Source organism: Tamandua tetradactyla, chromosome 2, assembly GCF_023851605.1.
Source record: "Tamandua tetradactyla isolate mTamTet1 chromosome 2, mTamTet1.pri, whole genome shotgun sequence".
NCBI classification, from domain to species: domain Eukaryota; kingdom Metazoa; phylum Chordata; class Mammalia; order Pilosa; family Myrmecophagidae; genus Tamandua; species Tamandua tetradactyla.
Window position 1 is genome coordinate 2,427,927 of NC_135328.1, and position 15,880 is coordinate 2,443,806.

General features: G+C 55.2%; 1 protein-coding gene across 5 annotated transcripts in view; it reads left to right on the forward strand.

The window, feature by feature from the left end:
* Nucleotides 1–321: 321 nt before the first annotated feature.
* Nucleotides 322–15,880, forward strand: part of BICD2 (BICD cargo adaptor 2) — a 68,786-nt gene continuing 53,227 nt past the window's right edge. For all 5 annotated transcript variants that reach the window (XR_013166876.1, XM_077138701.1, XM_077138700.1 and 2 more), the window contains exon 1: nt 322–578. Coding sequence is in view for 4 of the 5 variants with exons in the window: in XM_077138701.1 (XP_076994816.1) it covers nt 339–578 (240 nt within the window). In the remaining variant the exon portion in view is untranslated. The remainder of the gene's footprint in view (nt 579–15,880) is intronic.

Consider the following 15,880-nt stretch of genomic DNA (forward strand, 5'->3'; position numbering starts at 1 on the left):
CCGCACCGGGCAACGTTCGAGGGCCCCGGCCGCCGTGCCCGCGAGGACCGGAAGGCCCGGGCGGCCGCGGGGCGCGCCGGCGTCTGCGCCGCTGTGACGTCGACGGCGCGGACCAATCGTGGCGGCGGGAGGGGGCGTGGCGGGGCAGCGCGGGGCACGCCGGGGCGAGTAGTCGGCGCGCGGCGGGACTCCAGCCCCCATCATCCCCCGGGCGGCGGCGGCGGCGAGCAGGACGGCGGAGCGACCGCGGCCCGGGGCGGCCGTCGGGGATGGGCGGCGGCGGCGGCGGCTGGTGAGCGCGGCGCGAGCGCGGCCCCTGGCCTGCCGGAGCCCCCGCCATGTCGGCGCCCTCGGAGGAGGAGGAGTACGCGCGGCTGGTCATGGAGGCGCAGCCCGAATGGCTGCGCGCCGAGGTGAAGCGGCTCTCCCACGAGCTGGCCGAGACCACGCGCGAGAAGATTCAGGCGGCCGAGTACGGGCTGGCGGTGCTCGAGGAGAAGCACCAGCTCAAGCTGCAGTTCGAGGAGCTCGAGGTGGACTACGAGGCCATCCGCGGCGAGATGGAGCAGCTCAAAGAGGTGAGCGCCCCGCCGCCCCCGGGCCGGCCGCCGCCACGCCCGCCCGCGGGCCCCGCCCGGCTCGGACCCCTGCCTCTGACCCGACCCGCGAGCCTGGCTGGCGCGGGGGAGCCCGGGACTCAGCCAGGCCGGCTTCCGTGGGGCCGAGAGGGAGGTGGCCGCCGCCCAAGGTCACCCTTCCTTTGGCACCGGGAGATGGAAGAGGGGCCCTGATAGTGGAAGAACCTCGCCCCTCCCTCGCCCCTGCGATTGGGGCGGCGAGGACCGCTGCTGGACCCTGGGGATCCCGCTTCCGGGCGCTTCCCCTCCTATCCCGGCCCCTCCCAGCCACCCGCTCCCAAGACCGTGAGGAATGGCAGGACCAGTCCCCGAGTGACCGGGGGGAGGGGGGCACCGGCTGGGCTCCCCTTGCCTGCAGCTGGCCCACTCGCGGGAGAATGCCAGCCCAGTGGCTTCCTGCAAGCCGGGCAGGCGGGTCCTACGGCATCATAGACGGGACATGTGGGATCAGATCTTGACCTCCGCGAGCAAAGGCAGCCTGCCTTTATCTGGGTGGCAGGGTCTCTGGTGGCGGTTTTATAAGGTGGGGGTAATAGCCTCTGCAGTGCTTTGACCAGCGGGGAAAGGCTAGGCCTGGGTCTGTGTGGCCGCTAGACAAATCACTTTCCTTCTCTTTTAGCATGGTTTCAGCGTCTTGCTGGCTCTGAGTCCAGGAAAGGCCCTGGACAGAGACCTTAGGAAGTCAGTGACTTGGTTTTGCACATGGCTGCTGCGGCTGGCTGGGGACTGTCCAGTGTCCCCTCCCCAAGCCCAGCTCTCTAACCAGGTGCTCTCTCTTCAGTGCTGTGATTGCTTCTCCCACCAGCTGGAATGTATTGCCTCTATCGCTCACTTCCTGTCCTTAGCCCCCCCTCCTAAAGCCCTTCCTTATTGTGTCGCCCAGAAGGCCTCAGCAAATGTGCTAGCAGGTCTGTGGGTGCTTTTGTGGGGCTGTTTCCTGTTGAATTTTGACTTTGGGCATTAGGAGATTAGCTTCCTAAGCTGCCTCAGGTTTTTTCATAAAGAGGGAGCTGTTAGGGGCTTCTAGGAAAGGTATCTGAGTTGAACTAGGCAATCTGTTGCTTGCAGTAGTTAGGCAGTAATTCTCCTGGGGTGATTTAAATACAAGTTTCTGTCCCATCCCCCACCCCTCTCAATCTTAAACCCTAAAGCAGGGTTGCTTTCTGGATAGATGTGCTGGTTTGGACCCGGACCCTGCCCCTCCCTGGCTAGTGATGTGGCTGTGGGCAGGGCACTCCCTAAGACTTGATTTCTGTCTCTGCAAACTAGGGGTGCAACATTGCCCAGCCAGAAAGGGTTCTGTGAGGATTGTATGTTTGGAAAAGTCTGGCAGGGTATCAGATGTGGAGTGGGGTGTTTCTGTGACCTGTCGGTGTCTCTGACAGTATGTGCTCCTTGCTCTCTTCGCGCTGGACTACTCTCCCTTGTCCAGTGGGGCTTTTGGCTGCTGGCTCCCAGGTCTCAGGGACCCACTGTGCTTACTGCTTCCACAGCTGCTCACTACTCCCCCACCCCCCAGTCCCTCTGCTCCCAGCCGGACTTGAGCAGTTGCCTTGACGGCTTGGAGTCTCTCTTGCTTCGCTCTCCAGTAGGATCTCTACAGCTGCGGAGAGGAGTAAACATGTTAATCCAAAAAAGCACGTAGAACACTGCGTGGCTGCATGGGTACTAGTTAGCACTGGTGAGTGACTGACTGAGGGGCAGACTGGGAGCAGGGCTCCTCCCACTCCTCCCTCCCTTTCAGCTTTGCCACACTGGCTGTCCGCCCGGCGGCTCTTGGTCATCTGTCTCCGGGGCGTTGGCGCCGCCTTCGAGCCAGCCTGGCTGGAACGTCTGGTGTGGTCCCTCCTGCACGAGTGCCGTACAGAGGAAGAGAAACCCTAACAGTTGGAGTGCAGGGTGGGGTCAGAGCTGCCACGGAGGGGGCTGGGGGCTGCGAGCACACGGCTGAGGCCCCACTTGTGGTCTTCCAGTGATGGGACTCCCCCTTCTCCCTGCAGACAGCTGCTAGAAAGCTCTCCCTGGGGCCTCATGTCTTCCCTCTACATGCCCAGCGAGCAGGCCCAGTGGTGGTTCCGAGCCAGACTGCCCTTCCCTGGGGTGCGTGGTCGAGCCCCTCCCAGGCACCACAAACGTGTCTCCTTCGTGCCTCCAAGTGCTCGTGTCCACTGTCCCCGATAAGCGTCTGCTCTCGTTGACTGAACTAGTTCCCACTTCTGGCATTTCCGTTGTTGTCAGCTCTTTCATATTGTAAACACAAACATTTTGGCACAACACAAGAATTTTGGCTTAATTTGGGGGCGTGTGTCTGGAGGGTAGGGCCTTAGCAGAGTGAGGAGGAGCGTGTCCCAGAGTTCCCGCAGGTGTTTGTGTTCTTCAGCCACCTGCTTGGGCCTGAGCACTGCCTCCTGGCTTTCTGCTTACTCTCCATGTGACGTTGGATAGTTGCTTCCCCATTCGGAACTTCAGTTTCTGCCTTTGTGAGGTGGGGCTTAGAAAGTTTCCACTGGAAGTCCCTCCTGGCATCTGGGGGGATGTCTATCAGAGTCTCAGAGTGATGCTAGAAAGTGTGCCCCAGTTCACCCACCCTCGACAGTGTACAAGGGCCATCTTGCTCGTTCCTGTGCCAACACCTGGTAGTGCCAGCTCATTTAATTTTGGCCAGTGCTATAGTTGAAAATCCCAACTCTCACTTTGAGAGTCAAGATTTAAGGGCCATTTTTGTTAGGACCTTTTATTTTTTCTCCCTGGAGAGAGGTGAACCATCTTAATTTTTTTTAAAATTATATCTGGAGTTAAAGTTGGGGTTTGGTTATTAACAGATTATTCTCCAGTGGAATTGCTTCTACTCTGGCCAGCATTTGCAAATAATCCAGTTTTTGAGGAAGAGAAGTTGGCTGGCTGGTCTCAGGGTATTGGTGTTATGTGCAGAGCTGAAGAGGGCCCTGTGGCGGATGAGTGGGAGGCCATGGTCCAGTCCCACAGTCTGGTCTCTTTGGTGGGGGGTTAGCCTGTCCTCAGAGGTATCACCTTGCCAGCATGGGCATTGACTGGCCAGTGAGGAGCCTGTGCCCACGGGCTCATTTTGCTAATGATGCAGATGTCTGGTCCAGCCTCATCCCTGAGAGTTTGGGTCTCAGTCCCCTCACTGGCTTTTACTGTGTCACCGTGGGAGGTGGCTGACCTTTTGGGGCGCCAGTTTCCTTCTTTGTGAGGGGGGATGAGGTGGTACCTCCCACAGGAGACTGCAGGTAGAGTTAGGTGAAGGATGGCCTGTCAAGGGCTGGGCACGCTTGGACCCTTAGTGAGGGCTTAGTAATGTCTTATGCTAGCTCAGTGGTCTCGCTCTTTGCCCCGGCCTCACTGCTGCGCCTGCAGCCCCTTTCCGTTCCAGTCAGCACTGCTGCTGCCCTTTGTCCCTTGCTCAGTCTTCGGTGGCTCCCTGTGGCCGTCTCCCAGCTTCCCAGCTTGATGCCCAGGGCCCCCACAGGCTGGCTTGGGCCTACCTTTGGATTTCTTAGCCTCCCTTCTTCCTTCGCCTCTGCTGAACTAGAGCCAACATGGATGGATCCTCACCCCCTCCTCTCCACTTTGCTGCCTCTGCACGCACTGAGTGCCCGTCTCCAGGGTCTGTGCTGCCTCCACGTCCTGGGAGGCCAGCCGAGCCTCAGGGAGCCCCTGTGTTAGACTTTCCAGTTCTTGTGGCACAACCTCTGGACATGGGTCAGGTTCAGCAACAGCACAAAGGGCTTGTCCTGGCCATGGGGGCAGCCTGGTGGGGCGGGGCTGGCGGTGGTAGGAGCTGTCCCCTCCCTCCGTCCCTTCCTCTCTCCGTGACTTTTGCACCTGCCAGGCTTAGCAGACCAGGCCTCCCGCCCCCCAGGAGATGGGGCATTGGGGTGGGAGTGGGTGTGACCCGCGAAGGTCTGACAGCTCACATCACTGTGGGAGAGGGTCCTCGGGCACCAGATTCCCAGTCCAGGTCCTTTGTGTAGCATCGGTTTAATCTCATATGTGATGACGTCGGGCAGGGGGAGGGTGTTGAGCTGCAGAAAGGGTTACTGCACGGAAGGGGGTCTGCCAGGGACTGGGGGGGCTCTGGATGAGGGTGCTGGAGCAAGGCTTTGTGCCCTTCCACATGTCCTCAGTTATCTGGGCCTTCCTGGCCTCCACTTGGAGCTGACACCCTTGCCACACCCCACTCACTCTGCAGGCCTCACACCAGCCCTTCTCTCCTACCAAGTGTGTGTGGGGCGGGGGGAGGATGAGATGGAGTCTCTAAGGGCCCGTCTACTTGGGAAAACGTTTGAAACCCCAAGTCAAGCCCTGGCACTGTTTCCTCCTGCAGAGCTGTGTGCAGGCATCTGCACACTTCAAGTGGTCATTGAATGGTGTGGATAGTGTGTTCCAGGCAGCTCTGTTGACATGACATGGCCCTGGCCACTCTCTACTGGATGCAAGGCTGACACATGCTGAGACAGAGCTGGCCTGTCTTTGAGGCGTGCCAGGCATGTGTTGAGGCTTAGCAGGTAGGAGCCTGAGGAAAACGTAGCCAAAAACCAGTTAAAAGCCAGCCCTGCTGTGGTGCTCCACTGCAGGCCTGGGGCCCTTGGAGGAGAGCTTGATGGAGCCAGCTGAGGTACTGCCTGGGCAGGGCCAGAGGGTGGGCTGTGGGGAGCAGGCGAGCAGAAGGCCCCTCAGGAGCTGAATGGCCCTGGATACGCCACTCTGCCTCTGGGTGTTTGTTTTGCCCCCTTGTCAGATGGGGTTAATCATAGTACCACATCAGAGGGTGGCTGCGCAGAGGATAAGGGCACCTAGCCGGTCATCCTTGGAGCCAGGCCCTGCTGTCCTCAGCCAGGTTCTTTGCTGTTCACCTTCAGCTCCCCGCTGGGGGAGTTGGGCCATGAGTGGGGGCAGCGGGGTCAGGCAGGCACTGCTTGGCCATGCTCAGCAGTGTGACCCGTGATGGCACAGGGTGGAGCTGGCACAGGCTGGGTGGGACGGGCCCGGGGAAGATGAAAAGTGGCTTCCTTTCCAGAACTTACATGCTTAAAATCCTCAGAGCACAGGTGAGCACTCCCTTCCCGCATGAGTGTCGGCCACACCCTCCAGACAGGCATGGATGACAGCTTGGATTTCTGCTTACGTGGCTCTCCTTTGAGTCCAAGTGTGTGAGATGCACCAGAGACCACCAAGTGCTTCGTGCATCTGTATCAATTTTTAAAAGAGGGTAGAGCGTTTGGTAGTTCCCACTGAGTTGTAGAAAAGCAAGTTTAAGGTGGGTAAAGACATGGAAGATTTCTGTGGTGGTCCAGAGGGGCTGTTGATGCACTTCCCGTTCTTGACCATTATATTGTTAGGTGAAATAATTGTCACAGTTTCCATTTTATGGGCTTGGTTATCCTTTTTATAGATAGTTTCTTTTTCATGGTTCTCTTCCTAAAGGGCTTTACAATTTCAAAAAGCATCTTATTTTTGGGAGTTTTAAACATAACCAAAAATGGAAAGACTGATACAGTGAACCCATATGTCCTCATCCCCCAGCCTCAGCGGCTTTAACGTTACTGTAATGCATCATGTGACAGGTTGTCACCCTGTAGTTCCACAGTACATCGTCACTTCATCCTGATTCATCGATTTCTGTACATATATCCATGTGTGTGGCTGAGAAATAAGGATTCCTTCTTATAAAGCTTAACTGCAATAGAATTTTTATGCCTAAAATAGCAATAATTCTGTAATATCATCTGATAAGGTCAGTGTCCCGATATTCCCAGTTTTATCTCAGATATGTCTATTTGCAGTTGCTTTGTTCGCGCTGGAATCCGAGCCAGTCCACACCTTACGTGTGGCTGAGGGCTCCGGGCCCGTGAGCTGCCTCTCCCAGTTCCTTGAGGAATGTCCCTGCCACCCTGCCCTCCTGGCTGGAGACCCGGGCCCCAGGCTACCCTCTGGGTCCCTGCCGTGGTTGCAGCCCCTGTGCTGAGAGACGGGCAGGAGGGGTTCTCAGTGTATCTGCCCCACCAGGCACTCCGTGCTTATCTTGTCTTTACTTTTCTTTTTTTAAAGATTGGCTGGGGTCCCTTTTTCACTTGGTTAAGAGAGAGTCGCTTGGTTCTCACATTGGCCACATTATCATCACTCGTCCCTCGCTCATGTGATGTGTTAAACCAGCCTTTACTGGTGTCTGCTCTGTGCCCACCTGTAGTGTGCATTCTCAGTGTCAGGCAGGTACTAAGGTGGGAGGAACTGCAGGTGGGGACAACCGAGGTGCAGAATCAGGATTAACTTGCCCACATCACTCGCCAGACAGGGGAGCAGAGCAGCTAACTCGGTGGCCCTTGGCATGACTTGCCGTGTGATCCTGAACAGGGCCTTTCCTCTCTGTGGGCCCTGATTTCCTAGTTTTGTCTTTTGTACAAGTTGTAGAGTGTCCTTCAGCTGGGATTTCCTGGTGTTTTTCTCATGATTAGATGGGGGTCTGGGGGGGGGGTGCGCCCAGAGGTCAGGTTTCCTTTCAGGTCATATCAGAGCTGCATGCCATCAGCATGATTGTCTGCTGCTGTGCTAACTCTGGGCACCTGGCTGAGGTGGTGTGACAGGTGTGCCACTGAAGTTTCTCCTTTTCCTCCCCATACCATGCCTTGGAGTGGAGAGTTACGCTCCCCTTCTCGAGGGCAGAGTGTCCTTAAATCATTTGGAGTTTTCCCTGCATGGGAGAGTTGTCTCTTCTCCCTCATTTATTTATTCAACCATTTATTTCTGTCAGTACCAGCTCAGGGATATTTATATATATATTATGCTTTGGGTTGTAATCCAGTGCTGCTTTGCTTATTTTCTTTCTCATATTGTTGTAGTTGAAATTGGGGGCTCTTTTAGCTGGCTCCTGTGCCCCCACCTGACACCCGCATCATCTGTCATTGGAGGATTTTTTGTTTATTTGGGGAATACTTCCTTACTTCTGGCACAACCAGATGCTTTAGGCTCAGCTTGCATATTCCCAGCCTCCCGCCTAGAATCAGGAGCTCTGGCTCTTGTCACTGGGGAGTGATCTTAGGAACCCAGACCTGGCGCCTTGCTGTTGGGTGTCGTTGCTCCTGGCCGTTTCAGCCGACGGAGGCGCAGCCCTGTGTGGCTTCTGACCCTGTGTGCACACACGTCTGTGTGTACTTCTGTGTGCGGCCATCCGTGTCTGTATTCAGCTAAGCAGGAGGCCATCTGGATGTCTCCATCTCTAACCCCTCACCCCTCACTCGTTTTCACTGCCTTGTGTGACCTTCCACCCCAGCAGTGAGGGACCTGGCTCCCAGCGTCCTCTGTGCAGCTACGTGATCGCACAGTTCCAGGGCAGCAGAGGGAACCATTTGCATGCGTGGGAACAGCTTCATCAGCAGGAGTGTGGTCCCTTTGCCTTTGGCTTCCAGATCCCACTCATTTCCAAGGTTACCTGGGTGAGCCCTTCCCACTTCCACCCCTTCCTGAGCCTCTTCATGGGTTCATCATACAGGTAGGTTCTCTCCCCACAACCTGCGCTCCTTCCTGGGATGCTCTCAGCATGGCTGTTTAAACATTTGCATATATGAAGGTTCACTCTTTGTGCTGTGGGACTCTGTGGGTTATGACAAATGTGTAGTGTCTTGTATTTACTACTGCAGTGTCAGGGAGAATGGTTTCACCACCCTAAAGATTTCCTGCGCTCCACTTACTCAGTCTGGGAGCAGGGTTTCTGTGGGGATTCACCGAGATGCCTCCTGTCCAGTGGTTGTTTCTGGAAGACTGTGGTGGGGCTTACTGGAGGTGGTGTAGTTGCTAGGCTAGGGGCTGGCTGGTTATGTCCCTTCCACAGTGTGACTTGTCGCTACTGTGCGTTCCAGAAGACTCTCCCATTGCCTGGTGAGAGTCTTCCTTAGTACCTGCTGATGCTGCCGGCCTTCCAGAGCCCTTTCCTGCCTGTTAGGTGTCCCTGATCTGGCTCCACAGTCTTCTTGCCCGGTCCTGGTTCCTAAGGCCGGGCTCTACCTTTTTTCCCCAGAACTAGCTTCCTCTTTTGCTGGCTTTGGGACTGTTACAGGATCCCACTCATGGGTTGTGGTTCCAGAGGGTGCTTTCAAGTCCAGGGCTGGCTGTATTTGGGATTTCTCACCACTCTGACTCCTGCCTCATGTCTTATTTAGCCTTGAACCACAGCTGGGCCTCCCCCGCACAACCACCTGCCAGCCACACCTTTTTTTCCCCGTTCTTGGGATTGTCATGGGGCTGTCTCTCACGGTCTCTCCGTCTGGAATGCTGTTCTCCCTGGCCCACACTAGCTGAAATTTCATGTGCCTTTCTATTTTCAGGGCTTGGGTGAGGGAGCAAGGCTCATGGAGGGAAAGGGCCTTGCCCGAAGTCCCATGGTGGGCAAGCTGGGTCCCAGATGCCACCCCCTTCCACACTTTTCTATGACAGCTCTTATGCTTGTCTTTGTCACTGTCTCTGTGGGTTCGCCTTTGTTGGGGACCCCACAGATGACCTCAGCCTGTTGGCTGGCATGAGTGCATGCTTCTTCCTCTCCCTTGCCACGGTGGACAAGCTGACCAGAACGCCTACCCCGGCTGGATGTGGGCCACTGTCACCAGCTGCAGCCTGGGTGGTGGCTTGCTCAGCCCAGCTTCATGTGGTTTATGCTACTTAACTAGTGGGTTGTTATGATTGGATTATAAAATGGCCCTGGATTAGCCTCCAAAACAGAGTATCAGGGATGATTTCAGAGTGGCTTGTCTCCTCCCTACATGAGAAAGGCTGATCTGCCCCAGAGGGGCTGCCCCTGCTGGACGAGCTGGTCGGCGTGTGTGCAGGGACACGTTATGGCATAGGAAGGAGCCAGCAGGCCTGATCCCATTGGCACCTGCCCCAGCTCACAGGTCCAGGCAGGAGCCCCAGGTGCGATGACTGTGGAGCAGGGACTGGAGACCAGGTTCGGGGTGGGCTTCGCCTCTCACACAGTGGTCAGGGGTGGGGCCTCACTTCTCCCAGGTCAGTCTTCTCATCACTCTCACATCCTTGGAAGCAGTGAGCATACTCTGTGGTGGCTGTGCCGCAGGGGACCCTATGGCATTTCTTTCTTCCCTTGTGTCACCTGCAGTATGTGCCGGCTCCTGTTCATGTTTTTCTTTATTCTGACTTTTAAACGTCAGCTTGTTTGAAGAGTATATTTTTCCCCTATTTAATTTAAAAATAGTCTCATTTGTGATAAATTGATACTAAATATAAAAAGCAGTACCTCACTATTAAAACAAAAATGCTTATCCCTGTGCCACCTAAAACTGTCACCCCAGTGTCTGGAGGAAATACTATCTGTTTAGACCCTCTTGCCCCCTACCCACTTTCCAGGCTGAGGCCAAGGGTGATGTGCAGTAATCTCATTCGGGTTTATTTTTAGTGTCAGTGTGCTGCCTGTTCTTGATTAAATGTGGAGACCATTCAGAAAGGCTTTCCCCTCCCCTCTTTCTCACTCTTAGCAGTGTATGTGGCCAACAGGTCTCGTCTCCCTTCTGGAACTTTCTAGGGACACATGAGCATGTGCACAGTACGGTGACTGCCTTTCTTTCCTTGGCTCTGTGCGCGTCGCACATTGTACCTCCCTAGGAGGTGGCAGCAAGGAAGGAACATTGGCCTTGAAGGAAGACAGGTCTGAGTTCAAGTATCCTTGCCCAGTGTGCCGTGCTGGGGTGCGGCTCAGGGAGGAAGTTGCTGTGTGGAAGAAAACACTGGTAGCTGCCGCCACTCTCCTGTTGTCTGGGGCTCAGCCTGGCCGGACTGCTCCTGCCAGCTGCCTGGGACTCATGCGAGCTGGACAGCTGCCCCGGGCCTCCACGGCCAATGGAGTCCCCATGCCAGTGGGGGACCGCCCCTGCTTCCCAGTGGATGTGGGTGAATAAAGTCTGTTCAGGGCAGTGAGGACAGGAGCCCAACTGCTATGGAGATGAGGACTGCCCCCAGCTGGCCTGTGTCCCCAGGTGCAGGAGCCAGGGTCTCTGGGGACCTCCGCCAGCCCCAGGGCTCAGCTGGCCAGGAGGCTGTCTCCCAACACTAGAGCAATTAGGGGTAATCTTTCCTAAATGGCACTCAATTCTGGTTAAATCCCGCCTGCCAGGGATGAATTCTCTGTTCTCTAAAAGCAGCTTAGGGTTTGGGACACTGCCCAGGGTAGTTGACAGTGGTCCAGCCTCACCAACGGAAGCATGCTGGTGATGGCTGGGGCCAGGGTGGATGTCTGCAGACCACCCCACATTCCTTCCTTATGGCTCTGGACCGCTCCTGTAGCGCTCCCGTGACCCCATGGCTCCAGGGAGCCAGGGGGCTGGAAGAGCCTGGCCAGCTGGCACAGTGGGTCTGCCCCGCCTCTGTTGTGGGACCTTCACATTCTGCCTCCCCTGGAGGCTGGTGGGGCCTGGGCCTTCCCACAGGGCTCCTGATGCCCAGGCAGGGCACAGAGAGAGCTGGGGTGGGAGCTGTGCTGCTTGCATCCACGCCCTCCACTCCCCACTTCAACCTTCCTCAAGAAGCCCAGAAGGCCTTGGGTCACACCCTCTGTTACGTGGACTTGTGCAGCTTTCCCAGGGCTCCCTCTTGCCTTCCAGACGAGACTGTTGAGTCTCCTGGGGCCCCAGCACCCCTCCATCTCCTGCCCCTCCCTGGATGCACCCTTCACTGGGCACCCCCTTGCTGCAAGGAAGGAAGGATGAATTTGGAATGACAAGCCCTGTAGTGCCACTTGGGTGCATTACCTGACCTCCCTGAGCCTGGCTTTGCAAAGCTGTCTCCCTCTGAAGGTAGTGGCCAAACTTTTCCTGTCTCCAGACACAGGGCCTGCTGCGTAAAGCCCTTTTTACAAAGAGAGGAGGGAGTTGGGGTGGGGGCTCCTCCTGAGTGCCTCCCATGGGGTGTGGATGGGTGAGCTGGCCGAGAGGATGGTCCAGTGAAATCTGTCCTGCAGTATCCACAAGGGTCCATGGAGGGGAGTGGATTGAGAGCAGGTATATCTCAGATTTCTTAGGTGATCTAGGCTTTAAGGGAAGTGTGGGAAGCCACCCAGCCTGTTAGCCTGCATAATCACCTGGGATCTTGCAAAAATTCCCAAACCCAAGTCACACCCCAGACCAATTGAATTTCAGGGGTGGGATGCAGGAGTCAGGAGTTTCTTAAGCTTCCTGAAAGAGTCAGTGGGCAGACCAGTCTGAGAACCACTGATCCTGCATTTGTAATTTAGCCCTTGGGGAATCGAAGCCTCTGTGTAAGGGGAGGAACTGGGTGAGATCCAGCCTCCCAAGGCTGAGAGGATTAGTAGCTACGTGCATGCCACTTTACATTTAACTCTCTGATGACACCTTGGGCCCTCAGTGACAGCCTGGCCTGCCCCGGGTTGGGGCTTTGGCATTTCAGTTGACCTGCCGATGTGTTGCGGGGGGGTTGCCTCTGTGTGTGTCTGTCCCAGGCTGATCGGGGTGCCGCCCTCTTTTCTGGGACCTCAAGGGACCCAGACACTCCTTGGGGTCTCCCTGGGGAGACGTGAGTGAGCGGGGGGAGACAGGGGCCCCTCGAAGACCCAAGTGGAGGGGTTAGCCCTGGGGGCAGTTCCTGCCTGCGCTGGTTAGGGGTGGGGTGGGCATAAAAGAGGAGCTGCACCAAAGGAACCCGCAAGGCCTGCTCACCCCCCCCCCCCCCCCAGCCCATTCATCAGATGTGATGTCTCCATCCACTCACTCTGGGCATCTGGGTGCCTTTGTCTCCTGGATGGCTGCAGTCACCTCCCAGCAGGCACTCCGTTTTCTCCCTGCCGTCCTCCAGTGCGCCCTCATTCTTCCCACCCACAGATGCTTACCGAGCGCTTATCAGTGGCCAGGCCTGGTGGTAGCCTCTCTGTGCCTTCATCCCACCTAGCAGGCTGGCTGGATTTTGGGGGTACCTTAGAACCTTCTGGGTTCCCCCAGGACAGGTCTGACCACCTTTCCTGGCCCAACACTGCCCTGGTGAGTTGGCTGTCCACGCCCGTACCAGCTGAGTGGCCAGGCCCTCCCCTCAGCCTTGCTCTCTGTAGGTAGAAGGAGGCAAGGAAGATGAAAGGCCCTGTCCAGCACCGCCCTGGGCCGGCAGTGGGCTTCTCCTCCTGTGGGCGTGGGCCTCCCTGCTGGCCCCACTGCCCCCACTAAGCCTTGTCCCAGAGCTCTGTCCACTCAGGGCCTGGCCGTGGGGAATGGAGTTGAGACCTTGCATTCCCAGGAAGTCTGGTGCAGGGCTTTAGAAGTGTCCAGACTCCTGGATGTGGACACACATAGCAGGTGAGCAGGGCAGCCCCTGTTCTTTCTTAGCAGAGCCTGGCTGGAGGTGTCACAGTGTATCTCACCTTCTGCTTCCTAGCGGCATCTCCTGCTGGGCCCCCGTGGCAGCTTGAGATGTCACAGAGCTGGGTCCACCTCTCCAAAAGGCTCTCTTCTTCTTGACAGGAGCTTGGGGTGGGTACATGGCCCTGCTTCGTTGCTCTCCATCCCCTCTGTAGGCCTTGCCTTCCCCAGAGACTTCTGGGGAGCTGCCCCTGCTGGCTTCGGGAGATCCCGCAGCTGCTCCCCTGTGGGTGGGGTGATGCGCTGAGGCAGAGGAGAGCCTGCAGAGCCTCTTTCCAGTTGCGGTCGTTAGGGCAGCCTCCGAACTCAAGGAACAGAATTTTCTGAGCAACTCTGATTGCTGCCCACATAATTCTGCTTTTTAACCAGCTCTCGTGTTTTAAAGGTTGAGGTATAACTGACATACAGTGACATGCATAGTTGTGTATGCCTGGGTCGTGTAGGGACAGTGCTGCTGTTTCCTTGACGTGCCTTCCTGCCCTTTCTCAGACCATCCCCCAGCTAGAAGCACTGCTCGTCTGCTTTCTGCCTCACTGCACAGTATAATGTTTTGAGTCTTCAAGGCTGTATGTATCAGTGGCCACTTTTCCCTGCTTTTGTGTCAGTGTGCCATGGCTGTCCTTTACCTGTCACTGGGTGTCTGGGTTGCCCACTTCTGGTCAGCAGGCACACAGCTGCTGTGAACGTCTCTGAGGGCCGAGTGTGGAAATTGTGCTTTCCTTTTTCTCAGTGGGTCCTAGGAAGGGACTCCATCTCCCACTTGTGTCCAGAAACCAGGCATTGAGATGCACAGATGGCCACCCTGTCGCCTGGCAGAAGGCCTGCTCCTGCGCCCAGCAGTGCTGCTTTCGTCAGCGGAGCATCTGGGGACGAAGGGGGCCACGTGTCAGGAGGAAATGAGATGAAGCCCAGGGCCAGTAGGACCTGGCTCCAGGCAGAGCTGAGAGGCGCTCAGTGAGCATGACCCATCCGGATCCAGGCCCCAGAGCTGGGAGGGCCGGCTTCGAAGAGACCTGGGAATCCAGGTTTCTGGGAGGAGCCAGCAGGTTTCGGGCCAGTGGTCTGGCTGGCTGGGACCTGAGTGCGTGGGGTCAGGCTCATCTGGGGAGGCACTTGTGGAGGAGTTACTTGTTCCCACACCTGTAAAAGAGAGATAATGCTTACCTGGGAGAGAAGCTGGCTGGCTGGGACCTGAGTGCGTGGGGTCAGGCTCATCTGGGGAGGCACTTGTGGAGGAGTTACTTGTTCCCACACCTGTAAAAGAGAGATAATGCTTACCTGGGAGAGAAGCTAAAGAACTCACTTTGGAGCAAACTGTAAACTACTAGAGCTTCAAGGGATTCTTACTTGGCTGCCCTGGGGCACCAATGAATCCTTTTGCTTCTTCTTTTCACCTTTTTAATCTTCCCCTCTTCCTCCTCCTGACTCTCCGTCAAAGCAGGGAAGATGCTAATGACATCTGCCGCCATAGCTCATTACACAGGTGTGAGTGGTGTGGAGGGAGCCGCAGACTGGGGTGGGTGTGGGCAGAGTCAGCCTGGTCTCCCGCTGGCAGGGCCCTTCCAGGGCTGCTCCTGGCTGACAGACCCCTTGCAGGCTGCCTCTGCCTAGAGTAGGCGGGATTGCTCTAGCTGGGGTGTGGGGACCCCTCGTCCTGGTTCTCCTTCCCTCTAACTTGGGTGTGTGAGCCTGATTCTCCTTCCTTTGGGGTCTCTTTCTGGGATACAGTCCCAAGCTAAGCAGCAGGCAACGGTCTCGGCTCTTACCATGCCTGCTGTCACCCAGACCCCACATGTTTAGCCCCTGCGGCAGTCTCCAGAACTTAACTGTGTAAGTCTTTTTGTTGGTGCAGTGGTGCTTTGAAGCTGTTTTGTTTTCTTTTTCCTTAATTGCTAGCCAGGCCAGGGAATGATTTGGAGCTGACTTATGGCCTTGTGTAAACAAGCAGTCCATTTCTTTTGACCATTTGCTTAGTGGGCCATGCATTCTTCTCTCAGGGTTTTGTTGAAGTGCGTTTACTGAAATGTGGTCATTCATCTCGTTTCATCAGCAATGAGTAATTGAGCTCTGCCAGGTATATTCAGACCTCAGGTAGTTTTGGGTTTGGGTTTTACTAATCTTTCAAAAAACAATTGCATGTTGTAAAATGCACAGACTTAAATGTATATATTTTGACAAATATATGTATGAGCCCTAGGGCACGTTTGCCATTCTACTTTGAGCTCTTTTATTTTATTTTATTTTCATAAAATAAAATAAAAGAGTATTCGCTTATGTAACCACCTTAAGATCAGTTAATCAGGTTCATGCATTGGTGTGGTACATTTGTTACAACTGATGAAAGTACACTTTGTTACAACTGATGAAACTAACTGTAGCCCATGATTTAATTTAGGGTTCACTGTTTGTGTTGTGTAGCACTATAGATTTATTTTTCTTCTGGTACCATATGTATGACCCACATTTCACCCTTCGTACGTTCAAATATATAATTAAGTGCTGTACATTACATTCACAGTAATGTGCTACCATCAGCAGCATCTTTTACCAAATAATTTCCATCATCCCAAATAGAAACTGTAAATTTTAAACATTATCTGGGTATTCCTTATACCCAGCCCATCCCTTGCAACCCATCTAGATTCTGACTTTTTTAGTTTGTTATTCTATTTATTTCAACCATTATCTAGCACATCAGTGAGATCATAAAATATGTTCTTTGGTGTCAGACTAATTTCATTCAACATGATGTCTTCAAAGTCAGTCCACATTTTCACGTGTATTAGAATGTCATTCCTTTTTTGACTAAATCATATTCCATTATGTATATATACCAAATTTTATCTATTCAGTGGT